Below are 22,455 nucleotides of genomic sequence, written 5' to 3' on the forward strand. Positions count from 1 at the left end.
AGGTAGCTGACATATCATCACATCTTCAAATCTCCAAGACAAACATTCTCACGTACAGCTGCTGGGGCTAAATTAAACACATCACAGACTGGAACATCAAGTACACCACTAACACTGCTATCTGATTCAACATATAGCTCTGTTATAGACTCGATTTCTTACTTGTATCTCAATAAAGACTAACATGACATTAGAAAATGCATTTAGATTTTACCTGGTCTTTTCTTCTTCTCTTCATAGCATCAGAGTTTCACATGTACATGCATGACACTGAGAACATCTTGTGTTTATTGTAGGAGAGGAGCATCACATGACAGGAGGAACTTCCTGTTTGGGGCCCCTTGCTATTAATCACCACAAGTCAGAAAAATAACGTCAATTAGCTGTGGAATTCGTCAAGCTTGAAGTAGATCTTATTAGCTGGAATTTCATAAGTGGCTTGTTAATCATTCCCTTCAAACCAAATCATTTTTATTTAAAAAAGACACATATTTCAAACCAACATAAAACTTCATTCACATGCCATTTCACTTTACAACTACAGTTTAACAAAATAAAATAACGTGCAGGGCTTTATTTCATTCATAAATAACAATAAGATGTAAATAGTCATTTTTGATTCTGACTGTAATAATAATAATAATAATTAATAACTCATAATAATTAATACTATTTTGACTTGCATCTTGATATTTAATTCTGATGACAGATTGAGACAAACTTTTTTGTTTTTCTTAAAAAAAAAACAGATGAAATATATTTCACAATAACACCTGTAACATATATTAACCATGTCAATTTTGATTTTATCAATATTATTTTGACTTACATCTTAATGTTTCAGTTTAATTTTGATGAAAGATTACAAAAACAGTTAATTTAAATAGTTTATTTCTTTAAAACACAGATGAGTCAGTGTTTTCTTATTATTATTATTTTTTTTATATATTAGTTGTGTTTTTGTTTTATTATTGTTATTTCTTTTTTGTTTTTAATGAAAAAATTACAAACATTTTTTCTTGGTTTATTTATTTTTTCTTTAAAATAAGAGATGAAACATTCACAATAAGACCAGAATTATATATTAAAGTTAATACATTTTATATATAGTCAATTTAAGTTTGACCAGAAACATATAATTTTTCTTTAAAATATGAGATTAAACATTAACATCAAGATCAGAAACATGTACTGTACAAACCAAATAGTCAATTTTAAATATGTTGATAATACTATTTTGACTTAAGTCCAGATATTTCTATTTAATTATGATGAACGATTACAAAGACAAACATTTTTCATTCTTTCTTTGAAATTACATGATTTGTTTTTCTTTAAAATAAGACACTCACAATAAGACCAACAACAAATGGTAAATACTCAATTTTGATTTTATCTAGAAATAAAAACCAAAACTGAGACAAGATTCCAGCTCACAATAATTTCTCCCTCTGCTCTCGGAAAGAGTGGCGAACGGCCAAAGCTAAATTGAAAATCCTCCAACTGTTCCTCTGACATGATCCTGTGAGGATTTCCTTGCAGCTACTCCCAGAAACACTGTTAGCACCTCTCAGAACCATGAGGATTTATGTGATAACAGGTGGTCAGCTTCAGTTAAGGTTCATAACATTATTATTTGTGGTATCCTCTCGTTGGCCATCCGGAGAGTGTCCTGTAGAGGTTAGCTCCAACTTGCCTCAACACACCAGCCTATTAGTTTCTAGTATGCCTAGTAAGACCTTAATTAGCTGGGACAAGTTCAAACTCAAACCGGTGTGCACCGTTTTGCTAAGGTTTCCGGTTTGAACGACATGTTTCCTGGAAACGGTGTGCAACGTGGTTTGAGATATGTTTTCTCTTGTTTGGTGGGTGTGTCAAACATGTCAGCTCAGTCAGCAGAAACGTGTCTATAAACCACGCAATGTTAAAGAGACAGCTTGCACAATGTAATTAACATCAAAATAAATTCACAAAAGCAAGTATATTGTTTGCACGTTTATTTACATTAAAGGCAAAATAACTAAAATAATAAGAGCGTAAGTATATATCTGGAAATTCTTTAAGTCTGTCTAAATATTATTTAGTAAATGCAATGTCTTCTGATCCATATCCTTTCCTTAGGAAGGTGTGCTAAATACTGATTAATGCAACAAAAATACCATACATATTTATATATTTTGCTATTGTGTTATGGAGTGACACTTTCATAAACTTTTCTATACCCCTCTGATTATATAATGGTAAATATTACAATAACATAGCACAACAACAGTGATCAGCAATAATGATAAGCCTAATACTCACAATAAAAATAATAAGCTCATATAGATCATAACACAGTCTCGAGGCAAATGTTGGATCACAATAATTAGGAAGCACAGTTTCCACAAATCCCTTCACTCGATTGGGATGCTCTCTTTTATTCTGTAGGGCAAGGGCAATGACTGTAACATCGAGTGTATTTTGCAGTATTAAATACGTATTTATACCAATTTCATCTGGCTCCGAAAATTCTTCAAAAAGAACACAAAGAATGGGCTTCTCAGCTGCCATAGTTGCAACTCTTGTGTCATCAGAACAGGGTGTTCAACGCACCACTGTTTCAGTTTAAAAAACGTTGCACCGTTTTGTTGGGGCTGAACGCAGCCCTGGTTCAGGTGTGTTTAATTAGGGTTGGAGCTAAACACTGCACGACACCGGCCCTCCAGGACCAAGTTTGTAGACCCCTGGTATAAAAGTTGCCCAATTCCGTGAAAAAAATGGTGGACTTCACAACCCTGCATCCAACACGAGCTGCAGAGTCAGATTTCACTGATCACAGGTGGAGAGTAAGGAGAGAAGACTGACAAGACCATGGTGGAGAATTTGCTGCTCAACAGATCCTGAATTCATTGACAAGTATCTTATCTTGTAAAATATTCCTTTACACAGAGCATGCATGGTGGTGAATAGCAACCGCTTGTTCAAAAGTGATTTCAATACCCCGCATATTGATAGCAGCTATCTGATGCGTGAAAATTATATACATTAGAATGTTTGCAGGAGCGAGCGGGAGTGGACACGAAAATAGTGGGAGCGGGTGGTAGGCTAATGGTCAGAAATTCAGCGGCAGCGGGATCAAGAGAACAGTCCCGCATAGGGTTTTACTTAACAGTGACTATAGGAAGAAACTTACCAAAAGACTGCATGAAGTTTGGCTAAAATAATCAAACTAAACAGGTTGCTCTGCATTTTTAAACCTACCTCAGGAGTTGGCAGCTCGTGTTTAATAAAGCGCACTTAAGAGACACGAGCATTAAAGTCACAGAGGCAAATACATAATAGAAATGTGCCAAATCACAAACTCCAGTGCAACGACAAAGAAATCATGTTTCACCTGAGTTACGTGTGAGTTTGTAGTCTCATGTCGATGAATGTGATTGTCCGTGTACCGCAGATTAATCACAAAAAAACTGAGCAAACTTTGGACTGCACACTAAAAGAAACAAGCATGCATGAGCGTGGGAGTGATGCCAAAGACTATAGACATATAAAAACGGTCCACTCGCATTACTATGAATGGGGAAAAGTGCAATGCTCAGTATGGCCACCATAATGAAGGAAGTCCTACCTTCCAGTCAAAATAGCCAATCGTCAGTCTTTACAGACTGGTGGACCTTTGGGGGAGGGGCTCTGCACAGATTTGCTTGTTCATTACCACTGTCCCTATCGCCTGGTGACTACTTTGTGCCTGCGCTGCTTTGGACAGGAGAAACTCAATATTTGTAAAACATGACATTTATTTAAAAGTATGCACAAAATGTTGCCTTGTTGTGATGTTTAACTGCATGCAAGATTTAATATGGTGACATAACAAATTAATAGTTTTCGCTTAAAATAACAATTGATATGTTTGTAAGAATAACCGTATTTAATTTATTCAATATTTTGTACGACATGGCAAGAACTGTTTATTATCAATCATAATGCAAAGAACATGCACATGCACATCACATCTGATCTCATCTCATATTGAGTCCTTCCAGTGTCGTCCTCCGGTCTTTGCTCCGATTCTTCCAGTGTTTGTAACTGCATCCTCAGGTTAGCATTGAAACAGCCATACAGGAGATTAGTGTCATGAAATAATTGCTAATCTTTATTCCCAGTTTGCTGGAGCAAACTGGGAATAAAGGGAAAAAACATGTTTTTAAACATAAAAGTAATTGGAAATGTCACTTCAAATATTGTTGCTGGTTTGAAATATGTTTTTGAGATTTCAGGATTTCCCCATACATTTAGATAGGACTTGGTCTTGGATGAGCTGCTCGGAAGGGGGTACAAATATGGCCACAGTGTGATCAGACTTTCCTTGAAAGGGACTTTGCTACTGCTTACCGGAGAACCTGCTAGCCTCACCTTTTATATCTCACTTTGCTAATAATATGCACAGAAGAATGACAGCTCTGTAAGACGGACCACAGCTCAAGGTTAACTCAATTTAAGACCACCTGCTTCACCATCTCAGCTTCGACGGGTGGATATTTTCTGGCTCTAAGTAAGCCCACATCGAGATCTGGCACGGATCTGTGATCCGTGATTTATTCACCTTTAGAGAATATTGAATTTCGACCTGTGGCCTGTTACAGCGCTCTTATTAAATGCCTGCTGGGAGCAGTTTGCTTAGCGCTTGTACGAGCGAGGCCTACCTGTGAGTGTGAGTGGAGTGCCATTTCTCTCTGTTAGACTGAGAATATGGTTATTTACAAAGCAGTGTGACAAAGTCAGTTCAAAGCGAGAATATTTGAGTCAATATTGAAAGCTTAGCATTTAGATACGGCTTCATTAGACGGTCTTGAAGTGATCCACAAGTGAGTTTATTACTTTATTTTCCAGTGAACTAATGAAAGTGTTCGTGCTTCACTGTACTGTCATTTGAACATTAAGGGACACTGGAGGATTATTGATATTTGCACACCTAAATGGAACACAAAAGGAAATGTTTAGCTGAAATTCAGAGCAGGAACCTTCAAAAAAAATAAAAAATAAAAAAACAATCATAAAAGTATCATTACAGTAGTCCATATTTGACCCTGGACCACAAAACCAGTCATAAGGGTCAATTTTTCGAAACTGAGATTTATACACCATCTGAAAGATGAATAAATAAGCTTTCCATTGATATATGGTTTGTTAATATTTGGCTGAGAAACAGCTATTTGAAAATCTGGAATCTGAGGGTGCAAAAAAAATCTAAATATTGAAAAAAATCTTAGCAATGCAGATTACTAATCAAAAATTAAGTTTTAATATATTTACAGTTAGAAATTTACAAAATATATTCATGGAACATGATCTTTACTTAATATCGTAATGATTTTTTGCCTAAAAGAAAAATCAGTCACTTTGACCAATACAATGTATTTTTGGCTATTGCTACAAATATACCCCAGCAACTTAAAACTGCTTTTGTGGTCCAGGGTCACATATGACTTTTGCACTATATTTCAAGTCATACAATGAGCAACGAACCCAAATATATGTTGCTACCTCTGAAAATTAATGATTCAGCACATTCAAACATGATCCGACACAAAACACAAAAACTACTGAATTTTATGTCACTGATGCAACAGAATTTGTTTTTGACAAACGGCCTTTAAATATATGTACTGTAATTTAAATCTATAGGCGCAAACAGATAAAGTCTAAAACAAAACACTTAAATTAGTATTTTAGAAGATAAATGGCCCAAAATCTCAAAAATTGACCGCTGAAAAAAAAAACAATGGTTTTGTCTGTAGTGTCTTGACTTTGTCACATGGTTCCTCAAGGCTCCTGCACCTTCTCCTGCTCTTGTGAGTCTTCATTCAAACTAACCTTTTGATGATGGCAACCGGAAGCAGATGGCGCCAGGAACTCCAACTGAGTTAGGATGTTTCTGTATATGTGTATGTGTGTGTGTGTGTGTGTGTGTGTGTGTGTTTTTGTTTTTTTTTGTGTGTGTGTGTGTGTGTGTAAAGCTTTAATATTGCCCTGCCAGAACTCCCTAAAGTAATCAGCATGAAGCTGAAGTGGAGTTGGGAAAGGCGCAATTGGATTATGGACCATAAGCACTTTAATTTTCCAAAGATGGTATAACAAACGACAGAGCATCTTCCTCATTGCTCTCTCAGCACAGAATAAACACTGGTTTTCCACAAAGAGACTTCTCAGCTTACAGGAGAGGAGACGCGGCTTGATTAAACGTCATGCTGCAACAAATGCGCCAATATTGTGCATTAACTCTGAGAACGAACCGTTTGGGAAGTCTCAAAAGTCTTTCAAGAGATTTAAAGTAAGAGTCCCTCACAATGCTGGTGTTATTCTGGAAGCCAATAACTTGTTTTAAATAAACCAGAGAAGAAATTTCTCCTATTGTGCAGTTTGGCTGTGCATTAAAGCAGTAAACACATGCAGCACACGTAGACGCTGTACTGTATATTAAAGTGCAATCTGTGCAAATGTACATAATTAGGAACTCTCTACATAAAAGTTATTTTGAAACTTGAATTTCCATGCAAGTCCAGGATGATTTTTGCTATTTAAAGAGAAAAACAGGAAAAGTCAATGGGGTCCAATTTTGTTTTTGAACCACTTTGATTTTCAATGATATTCTTCAAAATATCTTCTTTTACGTTTCATATTAGAAAGTCTGTCACAAATAGGTTACGAACAACATAAAGGTGGTAAATGATAACCAAAGCTTCATTTGGTGTGAATTATCCATTTAAATGCTGTTTTTGTGCTGGTGGACTAATTAAGTCTGGATTAACCAGGTTAGAAGATAAAGTTGCTTGTTTAGCTATGTATCTGAAAGTCTGTTGGTAAACCAGCACACTGTCATACTGAAAACTAGTATAAAAAACACAGCCAACTGTGTTAATTTTCATGCAACTTAAAGGGATAGTTCACCCAAAAACGAAAAAAAAAAAAAAAAAACAGTCAAAAAAAGTCAAATGGGGTTTAATGATGTTTTTGGACCCCATTGACTTTCATTGATTTTCTTCAAAATATCTTCTGTGTTTCCCAGTAAAAAAAAAAAAAAAAAAAAAAGTCAGTCAAATGGTTTTAGGTGCCAGTCTAGATGGTGCGCCAACTACATCTGGTTAAACCAGGTTTAAAGTTAATGCCGGTGATTGGTGGCTAGCTTAAAGCCTGTTAGGAAACCAGCACACCATCATACTGAAGACTTATCCAAAATACAATTTACTCACCCTTAAATTATTTCAAACCTGTGTGAGTTTCTTTCTTCTGTCGAACACAGAATATATTTTGAAAAATTTTGGGTCCCCATTGACTTCCATAGTATTTCTCCCATACTATGCAAGTCAATAGGGACCAGTTTCCTTACCCACATTCTTTAAAATATCTTCTTTTATGTTCAACAAAAGAAACACATGCAGGTTTGGAATGGCAAGAGGGTGAGAAAATGACAGAAGTAAAATTTTTGGGTGAACTATCCATTCAACCATGCTAACACTCTGAAACCATCCATCAACAAACAAGCCCTTTAGCCACAAGACCGTCCTGTTCTGCTCTTCCACCTGCCCTGTTAAACTCTCTCAACAATAATGTTACCATTTCCAGACTGTGAAGCATCACAGGAGCATTTTTCCAGACACAAAGGTGCGAAATGACAGAGAGCAAGTGAGCACAGCAGGGCCTGTATATGAACACAGAACCGGCGCAGTTTCACAAACATAGCTAATTACATGGGGATAAATCCTTGTTTATCACATGGCTTATGAGACACAAGTTAATTGCTTCAGCTTGTCAACCCTCCAATCCCTCTGAAGCCCCCTCGGCTCCCGGTCGCTATGCCTTGTCTCTTACCGCAGCACCAACATGACTGGCTTTTCACGGCATGGCAACAGGAAGTAACATTGCAGAGAATTGTGTCAGTTATTTGCAAATAAACCAAATGGATGTTTTAAATGCCAGGAGTTTGCAACCAATCAGAACAGATGTATATCATTTAAAATAATATTAAAATAATGCTGACTAATTACTAGGGCTGCAAGAAAATTTACATGCAATATTTAATGCGCATCTTGTCAGTAAAGCCGGTTCTGTAATCAGCGGTAAATCTTATATATGAACGTGGTTTTGTGCAGCTTGTCAGTTAACAATGACTCTGCTGCTCCATGTGAAAGCATGCACGTGATGGAGATTTACCGCTAATTACGCATTAAATATCGCATGCGATTTATCGTGCACTCCTAGTAATTCCATTCAAGAAATAAAGTTCTAAACTGAAAGTAACAATGCACAACACATTTAACGCATAATGTGTAACATGCAATGCATTTCTGAGTTAAAATATTTTGTGCAAAATAATGGAGGCGGAACTTGATTTTGGATATGGAATTTTATTGGAATGAGAAAACTGGCTGTAATTGGTATTAATATTATTTGTTATTGGCATTGATATTATTGGTTAATATTATTTGTCCTGCCTTGATGTTGTTAAATGTAGATTTGCTATTATTATTTTAAAAAATATATGATTTTTGAACATGCTTTTACTTATTAAGAACACTTTTTTAACTTAAATAAAAGAGACTACTAGAGTACATTTTACAAGAAAATACTATTTCAGTTTTTATACTTCAAAATTTCACATTTCATTCAATGTGTTACTTGCAGGTTCTTTGTAATTAATTGTGAAACTTGTGAGCAATTTCCAAGTGAAAACTCTTTCTACAACAAACTGTTTTCAGCGTACTTGCTAAACGTATAAACTATCAATCAGATCACAGAAGGCATGAAAAAGATAGTGTACAACAAGTTTTTCAGCAAAGTTTTGATCCTGCTGATAATTTAGAGGCCTTAAGGCCCCTTCACACCAAGAATGTTAGCGTCCACACCAGCGCATAATAACGTTCTGTTTATTATCAGAGTGCACTGCTTTTATGTCGCCTGCCCATTTAAACGATTGAGTTCTTAAAGCAAGATGTATTCTAATTGGCTGTCAATGTTTTTATCATTCGGCACCTGGAACAAAACTGTTCTAAACTTTATCTTTATAGCGGTAGTCTGACATTGCTATTGTTTTAAGTTTAGGATGATTTTTAAAACTATATCTTTATCGTTATAGTTATCCTTGATTTGAACGGGCCTTTAAAAATATTGCATATCAAATACAATACAGTCAGCTTCACAACGTTGAGTAAATAGATTTAATGAATGATGAGGTCACATGTCAACGAGCACATTTCAGGCTGCGTTTTGGAAAACCCCCAGCTGTGTCTAATAATCGAGAACATGCTGGTGGGCGGGGGTCGCGCTTGCGATTCTTGTGCTGGAAAATTTAGATTGTTCTAGTGACATTCTAATATGTTGTGCAACGGTTCTCTCTTACTGGGCCTCAGGCAAAACAAAACACTGGATCGATAGGCCAAAAATATCCTGTCACCGCAGGACAAGGAAATGCTTTTTTTCCCCTGGTGAAGTCGAATTATGTCCATAGATGTGTTTGTGGGAATGTATTCAGGTGGATGTGTTTACGTCACAGATCTTTGGCCGCACTGATTCACAGCTGCAAAATCATTTTGTAACAGCTCATAATTGATGGAGGGAATCGAACGACGTCTTGCTGTTGTCCATCAGTTCTTAGACCTGCACCAAAGAACTCAGAAACGGATGTTGATGGTATGAAAACAGACTCTCTTTCAAACACTTTACATCTGGTGTCTTTTTTCCCCCATCCAAATCACAAAACGTTAGTATATTAGATGCTGCCAAATCAAAATATGTATGTCATGTATAATGCGAAGGATTACTAGTATCTATACTTACACATGTACTGCATATGAATTTCTAAATATAAATCTTATTATATAAATTGTGATGTAATTATTAATTTATTAATATTCATTTTTTATAATATACTATATATTATTATTCATATATTATTTTACTAATATAATATGCATTATATAATTACTGAGTGTATAGATCCATTTCTATTTTATTATAACAATTACTATTAATTAATATTTTTATAGTGCATTTATAACTATATTCATGTTTGTATTTCTAAAGTTATTTTATTATAATTTATATTTATATTTAATAAAAAATAATGAAATGTAATATTAATTATAATATTAAAACAATTTTAATTATATTATATTTTAGTATTTTGTAATAAATCTACATATTAGTTAGAATATGATCATTTTATATGTATATTTATTACAAAAATAAAATCTAATGTTAATTTATAATTACATATTAATAAACTTAATATGCTATAAAATATTAATATACTTTATATTAATAGTTACTGTGACAAAGTACTTAAAGAGAGTGATAGAGTTTCATTGTATTACTATTCTGGATGCTGGATATAAACTGACTTTCACTAACTTTCTCAATAAGATTCTCAACAGAAGAAACTCTGCTCTTTCATGACAATATTTGAGCTGAAAGCAAAAACTGATTGTAGAAGAAGAGTTTATGCTAATGTTGCATCCCTTGTGGCAGCGCTGACAACACACTTGAGTTGAATTACAAATTGCATTCTAATATATTTCACAACAAAACATCATGCGCATTTGAGCTAGCATAGCTAAAAGCATTTGTGCTCATGTACTTACATAGGATGTGTTAGAGGTCTTAGAGATCATGGACCGTCTCTGAAGCCTGAACACTTTCTGACTCTCTAGTCATTTCATATTTTTTCTTTGCCTTATATTCCCTGAACTTTTCAATATTCAGATTTGCTCCAAGGCCACTGGCATTAATCTTTCATCTGTTAAACATTATACTTGACTGGTGGAAAGAATAGAACTAATTAAACAATAAAATAGGCAGAAATTAACTTATGTGTTAGTTGATTGTTTGTCAGCAAACAAGAAGATAAATCAACTGAAATGCTCTGAGTGTTTAACCTCGACACAAAGACAATTCAAATCTGAAAGAAGCGCAGCTCAACTGATCTCATTTACACAGATCCAATGATCTTTGAAGATGAGTGAGGCGCTTTAAAAGATCTTAGAGTCCAGACTCTTTCAGGTCACATCATCGTAAATACTGCACTGCTCAATAGAGATATTGTACAATTACAATATAATAAAAGTAGTACATAGCATTTAGTGAAAAATATTTTAGAATAGCTGCAATTAGAAAAAAATGTATTTAATTACAATTATCACAATTTACATTGAATAATTTTTATACCATTGTTTGATGCAACTGCATGCCGGATTTTTTAATATGAAAATAAACAAGCTGAAAACACTCCAACTGAAAAACATTTAGTGCTTTTCTATAGTATTAAGCCTCAAATGTCAACTATACATCGGATTGGTTTCTTCTCGAAATTATAAAAAATTAAAAATATGAATGGTATTATGTTATACTAAAACTAAAATTACAATAATGGGAAAAACCCTTAAGTTAACTTGTAGAAAGAAAAACACATCTTAAGCACGCAGAATAACATAAGTGGACTTTGAACGATTAATTGCCGCTTTGAACGATTATGTATCTGTGGCATCCATAATTGTAATCGCGATTAGAAATTCGATTAATTGTGCAGCCCTAGCAACATGATAAAAAAAAACACTTTAGCAACGAAGAAAAACACTCAGAACATTTTGGCAACCACATAGCAGATTTTAGAATCGATGGAAAACACTATGAAAATTTTGGGAACACCTTAGCAACCACATAACCACATGATAAAACCACTCGGAAACCTGGAAGCAGCAACATTTTCAGAACAAGCACATTTTCTTCCAATACTTTCTAGTTTTGCATTTAACATTCAGTGTTGAATAATTTTTGTCTAATCAAATAACGAGTCAAGAAATAGATGCAAAAAAGTGATTCATTTTTCCACGCACACACACAATTCCTATGTAAAGTATATTTGGGATCATTAACATATAATGCTGCTCAGATGTGACTGACTAAAGCGCGGTGAACTGAGGGTATTTTAAATTTAAGAGCATCACTTTTGCTTTGCCTGTGAATGTGATCGTCAGTGAAGCTTCTCTAATAGACTCAATGGAGCCGTGATGACATCTGCTAATGAATCCCAGAGAGAATAAAGCAGGAAAGTTTTGCCTGTCATGCCACGATAACTATCGGCCTGAGCTGTCACTGCATCTTACTCAAGGCCACATCACAAGAGGGTGTATGATCTTAAAACAATAGCACGAATACTGCAAATTCGTAGCTGGTTGCATCCTAACATAACTACACTACCAATGTAAATACATACTTTACAAGAAAATACTGCGATGCCATTACATTGATACTTGATACCGCATACCCCCTTTTTGAAACATATGGTTTGCGTTTTCATGCAAGCATTAGAATCTACCTAAATTCATTGCCTTAAGTCTTTTTCCTTCACTTTTAGGACCATGTACATTCCTCACCAGTTAACTGCACTGAGGGGGCATTTACACAGCACCATTTTCAACTAAAACTTTATGCGTTTTCACCATTCATTTACATGACAACAGCATTTTGAGGGCCTGGAAATGGCAACTTTTGAAAGCGTGTTTCAAAGTGCAAGTTTTTGAAAATTATTTATGATCTCCATGTAAACTAAAAAATGCAAATTGTGAAAATGTGATGTCACGCGCATGCATATTACGTATTCAGTCTATAAGTATGTGGTGCATAGTGTTTCTTTACAAAATGACATCACCAACTACTGGACTGGCATGAATAAGCCAGAGTGTTTAGTCGTTTTTCATGGATCCGTGTGAACAGGGATCATTTTGACAATACTGTCGTCTCTATGCAAAACTTCTCAAAAACACAAGGAACAACTTCTCCATTTTAAGTACATTGTTGTTGTGTAAACAAACACCCTCAAAAACCAAGTTTCTTTACTGGCATCCGTGGTTCCATGAAGAACCTTTTACATTCAAGGAAACTTTTAATTGCATAAAAGGTTCTTTACAGCAAAAAATAAATAAAAAATAGATTTTTAAAATGTTCTTCACGCTAAGTAAAAATTGTTCTTTGGGGAACCCAAAATGCTGCTTCTATGTGCAAAAACTCCCAGTTAGGATCTTACATTTAAGAGTGTTAATGTTATTAAGAGTGTAAAAAGCAAAAAGGAATGTGGGTAATATAACCCCCACAAAAAAAATAAAAGTATGTTTTGAAAATTGTTTACCCTAATCTTATATACTGTACAATTTAGTAAAGATAGTATGCAAATTGGTCATTTGATTGGTCATTGAGTAACACAGATGGCTGTGTTTGCAAGGAGTTAGTAGTGGAAACTTTGGCTAGATGCTTGCCCAGTTCCCATGGCAATTGGGTTCCCGTTGCTTGCTATGTGCTATCTGTAACCCCGTTTCCTTAGCGATGCCTTTATAGAGGAAAACATGTGAACAACAGACTGATGAACTTCTAACTAAAAGTTCTTCTATGCCTTTTAAGTAACTCAACTAACACTGAAATTATTACAGGATAGAAAAATAACATCTAAATTCTTCTATGCTACACAACAGTAGCCGGGTTTCCATCCAAAGTTGCAAATTTAACTTTTGCGAAATATTGGAATATCGCACAAAACACAGTGAATGCGGTCACTGCTTTCGGAGGTGGATGCTGCTGTTTGGGAACGCAGTCGTTTAACAGTTCTGGGATGCAATTATACAGAAATACTTTGATGTCAGACTTTGCTCGGGCATTTCTGAATGACCATAACAACATTTCAGATGCTGTGGAACAAGATCAGTCCACTGGTTAGTCAGGATTTGCCGTCCCATAGAGCAAAGTCACGTGAATTTTTTGATGCGCTTGGAGGAATTTATTCGCAAAATGCATTTCCATCTCCCCTTACTCACACTAACCCTTTTTCGCACAAGTGAGCGTAAAAAACGTTTTTTGCGAATTAAGGCATTTTTATTCGAAATTCAGCATTTCCATCACTCGATTCTGATGCGATACTTCAAAATGCACATAAAAGCAGGGTGATGGAAACCCAGCTAGTGAGGTTAAATGGGGAGTAGGTGGAGACGTTTTCTGTCCTCTTCCTTTCAGATGATTCTTCTGAGAAAAAGATCTCATTGTGTCTCCACAAGACACCAAAATCTACACTCAAGAGCATAAACATAAATTAACAGCCACATTCCACTTGCTAGATACCTCACCTAAAGTCTTATGTTTGCTTTGACCATGAACTTGTCTCATTTCAGACCCCTAAATGCTTACATGAACAGACCAACCAAAATGTCAAAGAACAGGCATGAAGCTTCAATCTGGAACTGATATATGAGCTGTTTATTCATGAATAAACACCAGAAAGCCTTCAAATGCAAAATACTTCCAAAAAGTAATCTAGCCAAGTGAATATTAGTTGAAACCTGGCATCAATTATTCATTCCTGCCAAATGTGTTGTTATTGAAAAGCGATGAGACTGAGATTGTACTGCCAATACAGACACTGATGTGTTCAATGAGTTCTGGAGCGGCTCCGACCGCAGAGTGACAATCACAGTCCTGAGAGAAGAATCCAAACTCAGAACAGAACTTCTGCTTCTCTAATGGCTGCGCTTTCGCCACAATGGAAAAGCAAATGGTGTTTTGTGTTATATGTTATATATGATGATTGATTTTTAGTTTCTGTCCTGGGCTTTGATTTCATGAGGTGATGGGATGATTTTTATTTTGCAGACAGGCAAGTCAACCTTCTAACTCTCCTCGCTTTTTAAACAAGGCAGAATGTTTACAGCTTATGTTTTCAACTCCCATCAAAGCTAAAATACAGATTTGGATTGAATTACAAAGAGTGTATGACGGCAACCAAATCAAAGTTCAGAGAATCATACAGACTTAATCCTTGAGATAAAACAGATCATTTATCTGTCAGCAACCAAAGATAATTTCTGTTTCCATGTGTTTGCTAGGAGACTGCTTTTAAAAACCATCTGTGTAATATTAAATTGTGTAATATTCAAAATATAAACTACAACCAATACAAAATCTTTCAAATACCACCTCCAGTTACCTCAGAAAAATAGATTAAATATTAAATGCCACAAAAGTAAATATAAAAGGCAAAATCGTTTCTTATAAGTTCTTTTTTCAGACAGGTTTGAAACAAACCTTATCAAATGTGATGGAACCACAACATTTGTTGACAAATATAAAATATATGCTTCCCTAAACTTGGTGTAATATGCAAGTATGTAGACTATAATAACTCAGAATATATATTAGTATATATTATTCAAAATATAACCCTTAACATATCCAAAACAATTCTAAGAAGGTCTCTGAGCTTACAATATCTTGGTCATCATATTATTTATGATTTTACGCTTACTTTGTCTTGGTAATAATAAATATAAATTAAAAATATATGAATATGCTTAAATAGGGGGATAAGCTTTAATGGTTTGATAAAGTGTAGATTTTTAATAAAGAAAAGATTTCTGATATTTTGCCAGAATTAACAAAGGTATTAGCTTCTACATAAAACCAAAGAAAATGGCGACAAACGTTAGTGGTCACTAAATTTCTGTTTACGTTACCTTTCATTAAAACATGTTTCTTAGTGCACTTTTGAGTTTTTAAAAAAAATTCTAAAAGCATAAGAATAATGTAGTTGTAGTTGTTATGTATTGTAATGATAACGAACTTGAAACAGAATAATAACGCTATTTGTGAGAGAAACTATATGTGGTAAAATCTCTCTTGTAACACGTTTGTTCTGTGGCAGTTTTAAAACAACCATTGTTCTTCTCATTTTCTCCTTTTAAAATGTTATACACAACTCACCTGCCGTTTAACAGCGCGAGCAGCTCGCCCGCGTGGTACAGGTCGTTGCGCGTCACGCGGCTGAAGCGGAAAGAGTTCAGGTTGCAGAAGGTAATGGCAGGAAACGCCATCAATGGTGCTGTGACCTCGTCCAGCTTGGTGACATGGGGGTACTGGAAGTAAAACTTGATGCGGTCCACACAAACAAGCACCAGGAACGAAAACGAGCCCATGAAAAACATTAACCAGATGCATCGTTTGATGCACTGGCGTTCATAACTGAACATGTGCGAGATGCCATGGAGCGTGGACCTGCTGGCGAAGACTTCAATGGGTACCGGCTGGTCGCAGTCCAGATTGTCTTCAGACTCTGTTTTAATATCCATGTTCCTCGAAGTTTAAAAGCTCTTTGAATGAAGTAGGTGCAAATATTTAGAAGGTTGGAAGAACTTCACGCTTTAGATGGTCAGCTGATCTTTATGAGAAGGTGCATAGATGGATCTAGTGACACTATATAGACGCTGAAAGCAGCAACATCTTCATGATGGGTCCTTTTGCAATTTTGTGCAATTTAAAGTTAAATGGGTCCTATTTCCATTCGATTTAACCCGTTCGTTTGATGTAAGCTCTATTCAGATTGATTCAGACATAATAAATAATATTTCTGACTTGAATAAAGCCTGTAAAGTTGGATATCACCACAGGAAGCACACTTTGGCTCCTCAGACTAGCCAGAGAGAGAGAGAGAGAAAAAAAAAAACAGTTTAAAGAACTCAACTGCAAAAAAATCCAAGAATAAAAATGGTTACAGATTATTCTGGCAATATAAGCATGTATTCCTCTTAAATCCTCAGGAGCTTCACTAGAATAAGGCGCGAGTACCGTCAATTTATCTCCGTCTCCTCCAGTCGAATCAGCGAAATGTGCATAAAAACAAGCGTGATGATAACGCTAAACTAAGGTCATTTATTAGCATACATCCCCAAAAGGTTGTCAGAGACAACAGAAACGCATCGCTCGGTGTAAAGAGAATGTCTTCACAATCACATCCATACACAACACAGACACATTCGCGGTGTCAGAGCGGCTCGGATTGTGTTTCAAGCACGATACAATAAGCGATCCGCAATCCAACTTCACCACGCGCGCTGGTACGAACTACAACACAGATGCTCTCAGGATGTTGGCATCACTAAAATGTCCCCTTCTTTAATTAATGCAGCACGGCACGCGTTTCCATATCAGATAAAGTCTTCCGTTGTAAGTTATATAGTCCCCGTTCGTCCAGTGGGTTCAGATGTAGACAGACGCGTCAGGAATGAACGCTGCACACTGCGACGAAGCCTTCATGCAAGTGCTCCACTGTCTGTCTGAGCATCACTGACCCGATCATTGCTTAAAAGAGAGAGGGAGAGAGAGACTGAGCGATATTATTAGATATATTACATATCTTTATTGTGATTTTACTGTCATATCGTTATGCATCATATATTTTATTATGAATTATAGAGGTATTTTTTACAAAAAAGTAAATTTTGTTTCTTGATGTCAAACTTTATTTCATTTTGCTTATTTATGCACGTTATTATTCACATTAAAGCACAGTTTTTATTTATACCACTAATTAAAATTATGTATTTTGTATATTTTATGTAATCTGTATTATTATATTAGAATAATTTAAATTTTAAATTTTTCTCTTTATGTATAATTTTAATATTATTCGTTTGTCTTTCTCTGTAAATTACTGTGTATTTCCTTTTGTTAGATAATGCAATAAAAATTCCCCTTGATGAGACCATAAATATACACTACAGCTACTAACAAGCTACATAATCAAAGTGATGCACAGTTATTACATATATCTGAATGGACAGTCCTGTTGACCAGGAGATGCTTGAGTGATAAATGAGTATACAGAAAGACTCAGTATTATCTGAGAAACTTACAGCCGAGGGGGTGAAAGGGAACCTACCCATGAAATTACACTGAGTGCATTTTAATCCAAGTTTGTGACAATATTGGCTAACGCTGGGTGTCGCTGTCACTGACTGAATCAATAGCGTTGATGATGTGGCCCACAGCTGATTATCAACTTTCAGAGACACTCTTAAAGTGTCAGTCTGTTAATGGACTTGCATGAACTCCACAAACTGAAGCGAAAATCCTCAGAGCTTAAAGGTCTGTCCAGGTAGGCCTATGTCTGTTTGTGATCTGGTTCACTTTGGAGTCTACAAAAGAGGTTTGAATATGATCTGGATGTTTATTGATCCATTATGAGGATGTGAAATATGAAACCAGACACCTGAAGTTAAGGGAAGGGTTATTCCCATGAGTAACCGAATAAGTACTGTGGCCATATAGGACTGTAAATCATATGTGTGCCTAAGGCCATCGGAAACATAAGCAGGTATGCATTATGCTCGATTTTATGATATACAATTCAATGTCAGGTCACCAGCACATTCTCACAGAACATGTGTAGTAACCGCAAGGCCACGTCTCTGAAGGAAAACCAGTTTCTAAGAAAGCTAATAAATCCTAAAATCATTCAGCATCATAACAGTGCATACTTTCTGAGCAGGTTTTGGTTTAGAAGGCAAACAGGTATCTCAAATTGTCAAACCATCTGTTTGTTGCGGCTCCCATCGTGCTCCACTTGTGCCATAACGCATGTCTACAGACGCTCTGCATGACAAATTAAATGATTCGTGCACCAAAGCGTAGATAGGCAGGTAATGAAGGTGACGGAATGCTGATAGCAAATGGAAAGAGTTTATCAACAGCATCCTGGGAGATTTTACAGGACATCTGCTACCGAGAAATGAAGCGCAAATGACATGAGGAAAGAAGAGCGCCATGGAAGATAGGCTCCAGAAATCAACCGAATCATCAGGGGGCAGGAAATGGATTATTAAAAGCATAGCTACTTAGAACTTGTGATTTTTTGCTGCAGGGATGTTATAGAGCATAATCTTCAGAGGAAAAAAAGTGTCAGTACACAAAATAAGCTGGAGCACTTGAGCTAAAGTGGAAAAACTGCTAGCAGAGCAGATTAAAGTTGAAGCGCACTGCCAGTAAAGCAGATGTTGAACCCGTGGCCTAGCAGTTAGAATTCCTTTATTAATAAATCCTAATATTTATTTATTAGTAATAAATGTCAGCAGTTATTTAATAGATTTATACAAATCTTTCATCATATATATACTAAGGGAACTTACTATTAACCAATTAACAGGTTTTTGCCATATTTTTACAGTCTTTTACTGTTAAAATTACAATAATTCTATACAGTGTAGGGTTTCATGAAGCAGCTTACAAGATCCTAGTTCCCAAAAAGAAAACTAACTTTTAAAAGGAACGCAGAAAACTTCACATTCACATTAGACTTTGTGTTGATTAGACTTAAAAGGATTTCCTATCTAATGCACAACATTAATATTACAGCATACATCTACAGTATTGTTTACATTTGAAATAATGGCTCATAATTGAGAAATTGCGGTTTCCCACTAAAGCATTGGAAGTTCATGCAATTTTGCAGATTTCATCATAATGTCCTATAGTCAATGCACGCCAAGTTTTGTGAAGTCTGAACATTGTTCTCACAAGATACAGGTCGATTACTTATTATGGACCACACCCAAAAACATTTCGGCCAATATCAGCTAAACAATTAAATGAATCAACAATATGTTTTGTCAGGGGCATCTCAAGATTACCACACCCAAAAACATTTCGGCCAATATTTGTTTGTTGATTCATTTGTTTGAATGTTATGTTTTATCATCCAGTAGAGCAGGGGTTCTCAAACCTCTCCACGAAGTACCCCCAGCTCTGCACGTTTGTACGTATGTCTCCCTATATCTGACACATCCACTTCAGGTCTTGCAGTCTCCACTAATGAGCTGATGAGTTGAGTCAGGTGTGATAGATGAGGGAGACTTACAAAATGTGCAGGGCAGGGGGTACTCCAGAACAGGGTTGAGAACCACTGCAGTAGAGAATATTTTATTTAAATTGGAACCAGATCTGAAAAACAAATGTGTAAACGACTGCTTCATTTCACTCTATGCTGATAATTCAAGCAGATGCGGGTTTTCCACAGCCTGCCAGATCTCAGGGAACGGGATCTGAGATGAATGAACTCACGTCTGCTTGACCCTCATGTGACAATTTTAGGAGTCCAAAAAGCAAAAAGGCTATTGACCTCACTGTGTTGTAACCTCATGCTTTGACAAACCACAAGCCAGGAAACATGCCCAAAAAAATGTCTTCTTGGCATACCAATCGGCCGTGGTTGAGGGAATGTTGGCCGGCCCTTGGGGGATGGACAGATGGACGATTAGCTATAATGAGGTCCTGCAGGGTTCAGTGTGACACGGAGCAAAAACAAGAGGCACATGCAGAAACGTCCAAGGACATACTTGTCTCCGGGAAAGTGGAAGCTGTTTGATATCTTTTGTTTGGGGTAAAGGTTCTAACCCGGAATGTTCTGATTCAACACCATAGCAAGCTGAATAACAATACTACTGTCTTCAGTACACCAACTTATTGCTTAACTGAGCTTGTTTCATAAAGAATAAACTTTATATAGTTGTTGAACTGAACTGAACCAACACTGGACTGACTGGAACTGAATAGTGACACTATTGTCTTGAATTTCTATTTTTTTTTTTTTTTTTTTTTGTGAAATGCTGAAACATACAGTACCAGATCATTCTACTATTGCTGGTTTGTTATTACAGTTGGTGGGGAAGCAATTCGAATTGCCCTGACATCTGCGTCTGATCAGAGTAATATGGGGCTTTAGCTGGGGGCTTTATTCCATTCCCAAAATCTGTTTGAGATACTTCATATTAGTTTTTCATCAAAGCTGTACAAGCACAACTTAGTCAGAAGTTCACTCACCTTTGCCTTTTCATTATTACTTAATGCATGTCTTGAGTTTGCTGAGAAATGAATTATGAAGGTATTTTAATGAAATACTGTGCACCACACGTTCTCTCCTCCTGAATTGAGTTGTCATTATTTCTTTCAGGTGCAGTTCCATTTCAATTTGCAGCTCTTCAAGGGAGTAATTCATATTTCAGTAAATATTAATTTATGTTCTACTAATAAAATAAGATGCCTGCATGCTAAATTAGCACTTTGGCATGATGTTTGTGTGCAAAACAGCATCCATTTAGACTTCAGGATCTATTGCTAACCTGATGCAAGGCAAACATAATACCAGGAACTTTCTGGAGGTTGTGCAACTCCTGTGAACATAATAGCTTGTTTGGCCAATTAAGTGTGAAATTGGTTAAAATGAGCAATTTAATCAGCAAAGTGGACTTTATAAAGAAGAAAATAATGACAGAACTCAAAGACACTGGTGTTAGTTTTTCCACCAGGCTTACTAACTATTAACCAGCAAGACTAGATTGAATATGATGGTTCACAGCTATTGTACGTGTTTGCCAAAACAAGTGCTAAACCATATATATTATGAGTTGTTTAATTTTATTTAAAAATATTTATACATCATGCACTCTTTTTTTCTTACAGTGTAAATACTAAATACATATACAATTAATTATTCATATAAAGTGCTATCAAATACACTGTGTATTCAGGCTGTTATCTTTTCTTAAATGTCTGTGAAATATGATGATACAACATCTAGTGAGCGGAATTTCTTCCCTGATTTGTTCTGTTTCACAGCTCATATCCAAGCCCTAACTGGGATCAATACGGCACAGGCCTCATTCTGTCCGACTTCACCTTTACTAGAGGTGTTCAATACTCGAAATGATAACAGCCTCTGAAATCATCCACAGGTTTAGCTCGGCACTAGACCTCTCGGCTGTGAACGCGAACGTGAATGCGGTGGGTTAAGTTACTTCAGTCAAATGCGCGGGCGAATGCTGATACCTGGAGACCGCGCGGTCGAAACGCTCCAGCCCAAAATGCCACCGTTTAAATTTGATTGACATAATTCACAATGGATTCAGAGAACAAAGGTTCCCTGAATGTCAAGATTATGGAGCGGAATACACAAGCCTTTCTCATCTCTGACCGGACGGGTGAGAAAGAAACACGTCCTTTATTACAGGATTTAAGCTGCCTGTGTTAATTGGTTTTCTTAATTAACACAGCATGCGCGGGAATTAATATTCGCGCCTCATAAGATAGCAACGCTCCTCATTCAGCGCTAAATTATTCAGCAGTAGGCCTACTCAGAGCAGAAACGGGACGAAAATGGGACATTTTAGACGATACGGTGACAAAAACAGCAATTAGGGGATGTGTTTTTGTGTTTTTTTTTTTATGATTAAAAATGCTGCTGTTCTGTTGTATTTCTTTAATGATATGTATCGCGACAATAAATAGGATGCTAATAACGTTGAAAAACAAAAACACCTCTGAACACGATCGACACAGAAAATATGCAAAAAGCTAAACAGTGATTAACTGTACGTGCAAACACTTTCTGTGTGGTTTAAATTGTAAACAAGGGGAAATAATTAGAGTTTAAAATGATTAATTATCCTTATCTGCCAGTTCGACAACTTATTCATTTTGACATGTCATGAGTGTCAACCAGCACTGAATAATTACCTCATTTTCAGTAAGCCCTTCATTTACTGTTTGACAGGGTTGGGTCCGAAGAACAAGAAGATAATACCTATCTGTCAGAAAGAAAAATCACAAATG

General features: G+C 36.0%; 1 protein-coding gene across 2 annotated transcripts in view; it reads right to left on the reverse strand.

Moving 5' to 3' along the window:
- LOC109068889 (acid-sensing ion channel 1B) overlaps positions 1 to 17,114 on the reverse strand; it is a 160,565-nt gene extending 143,451 nt beyond the window's left edge. The window contains exons 1-2 of one of the 2 annotated variants that reach the window (XM_042712328.1): positions 16,639 to 17,114; positions 15,778 to 16,483 (exon numbers count right to left, since the gene is read on the reverse strand). In XM_042712328.1, coding sequence (XP_042568262.1) covers positions 15,778 to 16,142 — 365 coding nt within the window. In that variant the 5' untranslated portion in view covers positions 16,143 to 16,483; positions 16,639 to 17,114. Of the gene's footprint in view, positions 1 to 15,777 lie in introns of both variants that reach the window. The other variant, XM_042712327.1, reaches the window with a different exon arrangement.
- Positions 17,115 to 22,455: the final 5,341 nt, after the last annotated feature.

The sequence above is a fragment of the Cyprinus carpio genome, chromosome A22 (assembly GCF_018340385.1).
Source record: "Cyprinus carpio isolate SPL01 chromosome A22, ASM1834038v1, whole genome shotgun sequence".
NCBI lineage: Eukaryota > Metazoa > Chordata > Actinopteri > Cypriniformes > Cyprinidae > Cyprinus > Cyprinus carpio.